Below are 9,176 nucleotides of genomic sequence, written 5' to 3' on the forward strand. Positions count from 1 at the left end.
ATATATTTGTTAGGCAAGGTCTCCTAAAAATTTGACAAGTTATTGAGTTCTCTTGATCTGACCGTCGCAATAAATAAATCAATATTTTGCAAAGATTTAATTCCTATGCGATGACTGAAAACGGAATGCAAGGTAAAAAATATGGCGTAATGTGACGCCACGGAGTGAAGTAAATATTCATATTCACACGCATAAATTCTTCTCAAAAATATTGTGTGCAGTCACAACGAGCTCACTAAATTACCAATAAAAATTGATGCACGTTGGTTAACGTAGGACTCGATAAGTCCTCGCCAAATTCAGCACCTTTTTAATTATTTTTCGGCTCCGAGAATTTATTTTAGAATTCTGAACAAGTTTATAGAGCAAGTCGTACAGTATGTTATTTAGGTTTCATTTGTTGCTGTTAAGGATGCGTATTTTTTGATAAAAAGCATGCATTTGAGCACAAATAACATGAACTGCATAACTAAATTGATTGCAATAATAGGTGTCACAATGAAATTATTATGAAATTATTATTATAATGTATTATTTGTAAGGGAACAATCCTTTGAACCCGTGAAATCCTAAAAACATTTCCATGTACAAATTAGTTTCGGAAAATCAATACAATATAAATTTAACAAAAATACATTATTGATTTATTTGCATTTTGTTAAATTTATTTCCGATCTCTAGCTTATCTAAACATATTTGTAAAATAATGGTTTTTCTATAAATTCTAATATTGACTTCGCACACAACAAAACCCGGAAAAAAATTAGAGTGCAATCAATTTAATAACTGAAACTGTTAATTCTATACAAAATCATTTTAGTTTTCGAAATATGATTGTAAATTTTCCAAACGATTTTCCAATTTAATTTAAACAATAATTTCATGCAATAAAATACAATAAATACATGCAACTTTAATTGAAATTATGAAAACAGAAACGAATTGGAAATAAATATCTGTATATAAGTGTGAGTGAAAGGTTTAAATTTGTTTAAAATTTGCAATTATGTTAAATATATTGCATTAATTGGTTAGCAAATTAATTTTAAGACGATGTATGGATTTGATGTCGGAAATCGAGGTCTGAATTATATTATATCTGAATTAATTTCGAACTACGCTTGAAATTTTTCCCAGTTCAAAAATAATTATGTTCATTTTGGTTTTGTGGACCCGATTTAACCTCAGCCTTGACCCTGAGCAGCATATAAATTATGCACGTAGAGCTAGAATTATATATTTAAGTTTGTAGAATGGTGTCAATTAACAACTTTTCCAGATTCAGTCCGATATGGAAATACTTTTGGTCATAATATTTAGTCAAATAATGCTTAACATAATTAAATCAAGTCACAAAAGATTCTGAAATATATAATATCATTTAGTTCGTTAACAAGCGTACCTATAATAAAAGCCACACCTCGACATGACATTTCATTAAAACAAAAGAAAGAAACAAGTTGCAATACTTAAATGGTAACTTAAAATTAAAATTAAATTAATATTACATAAAATTAATATCACCGACATTTTGTGGCAGTGAGAGGGGTGGTCAGAATAGGATGAGAAGTTGGGAATATTACTAATTAATTATATGTAAAGTTTGAGAGGGACTAGAATAGCACTAATCTCTGGATGTCGTGATAATGATGATGACATGCACCATGTTTACCATGTCGTCACACAAAATACTGTAATCGGTTTAAAAGTTATTTTCCGCAGTGGGATGCAAACCAGCATAAAAAAATAATTCTTATTCTGCACAACTCAAATCTCGAAAATGTAAAATTTCGGAATTTAGTAAAATATACTCCAAATTTAGATGACGAAGAACATGGGATTAATGAATATAATCTTTCATAGATTACAGTAAATTACATTTTTATTGAGTGAAATTGCGTAATTTTAAGTTTATTAGAAAATATAACGATGCGGACAAAAATTAAGATTTTGCTGATAGAATTGTACTTTGTCATTTTTTTATGCAAACTTGTGTGTACACAATTAAAAAATACCATTTATAGTGTTACAATTTATAATTTTTTTATAATGTAGTCGAAGATTACAAATTTAATCAGAGTCGTGTCATTCATTATATGACACGTCGATAGCTATGCATTTTTTTCTCCGATATTTCTCCAATATTTTCTTTATGAAAATACACTGGTATGCATATCACCATCATATACTGGACGGATAAGAAAAACGTACAATTATCAAAGACAAGTCACATATCCAAACTTTCCAGAGGAAGACTGTCGCGCATTCGAATTCTTAGTTGATTTCATTATGATCCCACTTGATTAAAATCCAATTGAATATGACCATTTGAACTCGCACAAAATAATAAATTATTGTATTAACACATAATAAATCCACACAAAAATAGATTATGCACATATTTAAATAGATCGAAATGCTTCATTCCTATCGTCCAATTTGATCCAAATTATTTTACGTTCAATTTTAATTGAACGTTACAAATAAAAGATCTTTTTAAACTTATGGAACCTACAGTCAAGTGCACAGTATTTTATTTAGGTTTAGTTTCATTTGTTGCTTTTAAAGATACGCATTTTTTAAACTATATCTAAATATATGCACTAAAATTATTTTTCATAAAAATGCAATATTTACTTTGGAAAATTACAAAATTCAGATAAATTTTAGAGTGCGATTAATTGAAGAACCATTTACTCTTTAGAATATAAATTGAAGAAATAGTTTCAAAAAATATTAACAATTATAACAATTTATCCGTAAAATAACGTTAATATTATTGAACTACTTAATTTTTAATTAGATTAGTTTACTATCAACGAAGGTACAAATCTAATTCCGTATTTAATAATATAAAATTTCACATAATTCGTGATTAGGCGTTGAAGCACAAGAACATTTTGCATCCAAAAGTCAGCATTGCATATTTAAATAGTAACCAACACTTTTATGTGTTGGGGTTTTGATGTATTACGAATGGGAAATATTTTTTTAACATGAAATTTTTAAATTGGTTTCCAATTTTTTATTATGCCAAATATAAGATATTAATTGGCCAGTTGGAATTGCACATAAGTAGTAAATCCACAAACAAGTTAATTTTGTAGACATTGAAATAAACAGAAATGCAATTGCATCTTTCATATTGTCCAATTTGATCCAGAATATTTTATAAAATAAATAAATGCTTTCGATGAAAATGTTACAAATAATTTTTTTAGTTTATGGAAACGATTTTCAGGTGTACAGTAGTTTATTTAGTTTAATACTTTTGAAGCAATTTGTTAAAAAGCTTGAATCCGAGCACAAAGAACATAAAGCGTATAATTACGCTTATTGCAGTCAGGTGTTACTATGAAATTGGAGAATTATTTGTACGGGAACAGTCCTTTGAACCCGTGAAATCCTAGAAACGTGATTTCTCCATCGAACGGGATTCCGAATGCGATTAAGGGGAAGAAGTATTCGATGTCTCCGCCGTACTGCGTGAAAAACGTGTCGGCGTCGGCAATCACTTTCTTCTCCTTCTTTCCTGCTGCTGCGGGGGGCGCGGTCGTTGTCGACGTGGCGTTGGCGTCACCAGCATTTTCATACGTGTAGCCGTCGTCATCCTCTTCGTGATCATCGTCCACTGAACGGTATGGACTGGACATCTCGTCTGTTATTTCGTATGTAATACCATCACAACTATGCTGCATTGCATGGAATTTAGGGACATAAATTTGACAGGTCTTTTTACCTTTCTTCCGATTTATGGGGTTGGGAGCGTCTCGTTTTTCCCGTCCATTCCGACTGCGAGAATGGCACTCAGCCTCCCACAAGTCGACGAGGTCCTCCACCCACGTGGTCAAAGAGTGGGCTGACCGTTCCTCGCTGGCCGTGACCTCCTCCAACTTGACATCCGCGAGAGGATACAAATAGTTGAACAGTTCGAGGGGGTCGCCAAAGTCTGGTTCGTCCAGATGCACAGATCTCTTGCTCCTCACGACTAGATCGGAAAATTCACAAGAAACGGACCAAAAAGTTTCCCATGCAGAGCTGAAACTGAATTCTTCTTCAGAACTAGAATCAGCTACCGTTTGCGTGAACACGAGTGCCAGGAAGAATGATACATGAAAACTTTTGAGATAAAAATTAAGCCACATTTTGTCGATGCTATTTGACCAAAATGATCCGAAGAACTGAAAGTGGGGTTGTCGAATCGAGAATTGTGAAGTGTTTTGTAATATTGAGGACTAATGAGATTTCCAAAAATAGTGGCAGTCCTGGTCATTGCCATTGAACCCATTAGTAGCGGAGGAGAGTTTATGCTTAAAAATATGGCCACTAAACAGTTTTTATAATATGTAGTGATGTAGATACAAAATGCTACTTCATATGTGGAACCAATGTTAACGCGTAGAAATAATTAAGAAGTAATGGATCCAATGGATTAAATAAAGGGTGAAAGTTTAACTGGAATTCACGACTACAAGACGTTACTCGACGTTCTTTTATTAAAAAACAGTAATAAGCAGCAAAGCCTTAATTACGTAATAATTTTGTAAAAATATGTCACTCCTAAATGGAATAGTTAATTAAATACATTCAAACCTGACAATATTTTATGAAATAAACAAAATCTATAGTTAAACTATATGAAATAAAAAAGAACGGCATTATACAATATAAAAGATATGTCATAATAATGCCCATCATTCAAATAGTAATGAATATACAGAGTAAATATAAAACATTTCATGCATACCAAATCTGGGAAATTTGTTTTAACTACTTTAAAGATAGTAATATCATGTCTATTTCACAGTACTTCTGGTCATAATATTTAGTCAAATAATGCTTAACATATTTAAATAAAGTCACAAAAGATTCTTAAATGTATAATACCATTAAGTTCATTAAGCGTACCTAGTTATGAAAGCCACAATATAGCACTTCATTTTCAAGCGTCAGACTATTTTCTCTTCTTATAAAAAAACAAACAAGTTGTAATACTTAAATGATAACTTAATACCAGGGACATTTGTGGCAATGAGAGGGGTAGTCATAATATGATGAGAATATTAAATATTAGTAATTAATTATATGTGAAGTTCGAGAGGGACTAGAGTAACACTAATCTCAGTTTGTCGTGATAATGATGATGACATGCACCGTGTTTATCATGTTGTCATACAAAATCCACTAAACTTTCGAACGTGTCTATACCCTCGATATTCTACACAGATAAAAACTTAATACATTTTCTTCGATAAATTATAAACATTCACGTCAGGTAATTGGTCACATATCTATCAGGGTCATTTCTAAAACCAAAAAATTCTATTATTCTACTATGCATGCAGTAGAAATTGAATTGTTCTAGTGGTTTTAAAACGGCTAAAAATATATTTGGATTGATTTGTGGTTAAATCAAAGCTCGTCTTTATAATTCACTGTCGCTTAGTCAGTCATCACACTTAAATCTTACGGAATATATTAGACTGTAATGATGTTATTTCGAAGAATTAGTACCAAATTTGGTACGAAGTCTACGATATCAAGATAGGTCTACGATAAGTCTACGATATCTGGTACGATATCATGTAATTGGGAAACCAGGGAACCATATCCAGAATCGTCGGAGGAGATGGATGGATTAAAGGACACTGATGTCAAGGGAGTTAAAGTATAAAGTTCTGATGATCCTGAATGACTTGGTGACCCAACTGGAAGCATGGCGCTTGCTGGCGGAACGCTAAGATGTACTGGAGGTATTGCTCGTCCATCGAAATAAGGATGCAACAGGGCATCACGAGCATTGATTCGTTCAAGTGGATTGAACTTAAGCGTCTTTTCCAGCAAGGAGATTGCTTGCTCATCAAGTGCAGGGAATACTTCTTGAAGATATGGTCCCATTCTCGGAGAGAAGTTGGTGGGGAGAACTCGAGATTCGGCTGGCCACTGTTCCCGTTTGGGTGTTCCAATAATTCTGTAAATAGAAATTTTATAAGTTAAATAGTATAGACGGTAGGACACAGATGAAGAAAAAGCAGGATTATTTGGCAGAAAATATTATACCGCTGTCAACTACACACAACGAATCCAATTACACGACAACACCCCACGAACCGAAACAAAGAGATTGTTGCGATGATATCGAAGTAGTACCATCAAAAGTTAATTACGATTTTTTGGAAGAGGGGGAGAGAAAAACGAGTCAGATGTTTCATATTTTATTGGATAAGACAAGACTTACTCGAAGATTCTTTCTAATTGATCTCTCTCTGTTGCTCCTGGGAATAGTGGCTGTCTGTCGACCAGTTCGGCGAAGATGCAACCCACGGACCACATGTCAATAGGAGTGGCATATGTACAGCCCAGCAACAATTCTGGACTTCTGTACCAAAGGGTTACTACCTGTTGATGAATAGACAAATGAATCATGACAATTATCACAAATCCTCGAGTAGTGTTCACAAGCATGCAAGCTTGAGTATTATTTAGTAAGTTTTACTTACTAAGTAAGTTTTATTCATTAAAAAAACTTACAACACTCGTCAGCCTCATGGTGAAATCGTAAACCTTGGCTAATCCAAAATCAGCTATCTTCACTTCACCAGTACCAGAAATTAGGATGTTTTGTGGTTTTAAATCGCGGTGGACTATCCGCTGACTATGGAGAAAATCCACTCCGCATAACAATTGAAACATTATGTCCTACAAAAAACAATTGAGACACTTAATCACTCACTCACATCTCCAAGAAATAAACCAGATGACAAACTATGTACGTACGTATATAACCTTACCTTAACTTTGGCAGGCCACGACTCATCTCGCTGCGTTTCCCAAATATATTTCGCTAAATCCCTTTCAACAAACTCAAAAACGAGAAAGATTGTGAGACTTTGATCAACTCTAGGTCCGTGACAAACGTCGAGAATCCGGACAACGTTAGGATGCTTAAATCTATCCAGTTGACGAACTAAGGCAATTTCCCTTAAGATAGGATAGGAAATTCCTTCTTCGCCAACTGGAATTATAACTTTTTTCAGAGCGACGTAACGGGTGGGGTCAGTTATGTCTTTCGCCTTGTAAACTGTTCCATACGCACCTGGAAGAAAATTAGAAAATGCTGAAATTATTAGGCTTTTAAAATGAATTTAGAAAGTCTTACCTTGGCCTAAGACAACTTCCTTCTTGTACAATCCAGCCTTTGAAGGGGCGCTGACGAAGAGATCGGGAAGGAATGGAATTCTTGACGTCATTGTTCGGCTGGCCGTCTCATAAGCAAGTTATGGAAAAACTTATCCAATTTCAAAGCAGTTTTTCACCAACCCCACCCTCACTATGTATGAACCAGGTCACAGGTAGACCACGACCACAGACTAGCACACCCAATAACTTGCCATTTTCTTTCGATGTGGGCTTAATACATTGGTCTTGATGAACCTGCGAACAAAGAAATAAACACGGTCAGATTGATTGCAAAATTTGGAATGTGCTAATAATAAATAATAACCAACCTTGAATTTGAACAAGATAAATTTGCATCTCAGAAATTGAGAGAAGTCCACACCGGTATTTTATTTGTAAGGAGTTGGAAGTTGGCCTGGTGGACAAGTGAGAAGTCACACCTCGCACGTGAAGTGTGAATCCTTGGCGCACTCACGGGGTAACTATTTTTATTAATTTAATGAACAAAGACAAAGACTAATATTGAGGCCATGCAAAAAAATCGGTGGTTAAGCTTTTTGAATCAATTTGTGTCTACCACAACCACCAATTATGTAATTGTGTAGATAGAAATTAAGCAAGAATTGGAACCCCTTCATTATGATTTTATTTTATTTTATTTTATTTTTGCAAAGTTGTCTTTAATTGCATAGACTAATGACTTTTCCAAAAATAGTGTCAGTCATTAGCATTAAATTGAGCCGAGTTTGGTAAAAAAAATGAATTTTCCATTATAAGTGTCAACCATGGATGTGTGTCAACAGTGGCCATCGAATGCAAATAATGTTAAATATGTATTCGTACTGCATTGCATACACGAAATGTCGCGTATGCTCTAAGATTTTTATTAACCAATTTGATGTCATTCAATCACAAGGATGGATAAGATTGTCAAGATACAAGATAGTATCTTTATCTTGTATCTTCGTCGCCTGATCATAGAAATATCTTGTATCTTTTAGACAATCGAATAATATTTTTTGTAAGTTACTTACACAAAATACTTACAGTAAGTATCTTATCTAGATATGCCTGGCAGAAAAGTATCTTAAGATAGTTGACAAGATACTTTTTTCCAAAATTCCGACAAATTAAGTTAATTTCTTACTACTGTCAGTCAATTTGACCAACTTGCGTTTGGTTAATTTTTACTTTATGTTTTGTCAGTTAGTAATAAACTTGGTACATAAATACATATGTACATATATTCATACGTGCTCGTACATATAGACATACGTTACATATTACATGATATGTACTAACGCTTAATGAATGTATAGATATTACACATATTACATATACATATTACATATACACATATTACTGACATATGTACAGGTATTAATTTGAATAAGCAGGGAATGAAAAATAATAATATTAACTTCTTAAAAATATAGGTATGTCAGGTATGGGCCTAGTTTTTCGAAATTTAGAAAATTTTCGAAATATGAACGCCTGCAACAAAATTTGTAAGGTGATTACAGAATGATTTTAAATTTTTTACTAAGTAGATTTTTTCGTTTAAATTATGAGCATGAACGCCAGCCTAAAAAGAAAGTATGTTATCTAATATGAAAGTATCTTAAGATACATATCTTGTATCTTCACTACTTAATTGTTAGGAAAGTATCTTGTATCTTATGCACTTGAACAAGATGTATTTTTTATCTTGTATCATATCCGATAAAGCATCTTCATTTTACATCTTGCATCTTATGTATGACCAAAGTATCTTGCTTACCCCTGTTCAATCACAAATTTAGTTAATATGAAATTTTAAAAAGACAGTATACATATACCAATTCGCAAGGTTAACAGATATTTGCATCCAAGGAGGAGAAAACGTGTCTTAAAGTTGACAAATTTTTACACTTTCCAATTTTACTGCGCATTTTCTCCTCTTGGAGTGCAAATATCTGCGCCAAAGAATTGGCAAATAGTATCTATTGCAAATGCCA

At 33.2% G+C, this 9,176-nt stretch overlaps 2 protein-coding genes across 2 annotated transcripts; both read right to left on the minus strand.

Moving 5' to 3' along the window:
* Positions 1 to 3,345: 3,345 nt before the first annotated feature.
* On the minus strand, positions 3,346 to 4,312 carry LOC110845742. The gene is made up of 2 exons (XM_022092233.2): positions 3,740 to 4,312; positions 3,346 to 3,658 (listed from the first exon to the last, which is right to left on the minus strand). The coding sequence occupies exons 1-2, from the start codon at positions 4,143 to 4,145 to the stop codon at positions 3,369 to 3,371; spliced, it is 696 nt and encodes a 231-aa protein (XP_021947925.1). The 5' UTR covers positions 4,146 to 4,312; the 3' UTR covers positions 3,346 to 3,368.
* Positions 4,313 to 4,461: 149 nt separating this feature from the next.
* On the minus strand, positions 4,462 to 7,657 carry LOC110852991 (cyclin-dependent kinase 4). Its single transcript, XM_022101190.2, has 6 exons — positions 7,509 to 7,657; positions 7,160 to 7,434; positions 6,792 to 7,096; positions 6,532 to 6,699; positions 6,239 to 6,399; positions 4,462 to 5,971 (listed from the first exon to the last, which is right to left on the minus strand). The coding sequence occupies exons 2-6, from the start codon at positions 7,248 to 7,250 to the stop codon at positions 5,551 to 5,553; spliced, it is 1,146 nt and encodes a 381-aa protein (XP_021956882.1). The 5' UTR covers positions 7,251 to 7,434; positions 7,509 to 7,657; the 3' UTR covers positions 4,462 to 5,550.
* Positions 7,658 to 9,176: the final 1,519 nt, after the last annotated feature.

The sequence above is a fragment of the Folsomia candida genome, unplaced genomic scaffold, assembly GCF_002217175.1.
Source record: "Folsomia candida strain VU population unplaced genomic scaffold, ASM221717v1 Fcan01_Sc001, whole genome shotgun sequence".
Classification (NCBI taxonomy): domain Eukaryota; kingdom Metazoa; phylum Arthropoda; class Collembola; order Entomobryomorpha; family Isotomidae; genus Folsomia; species Folsomia candida.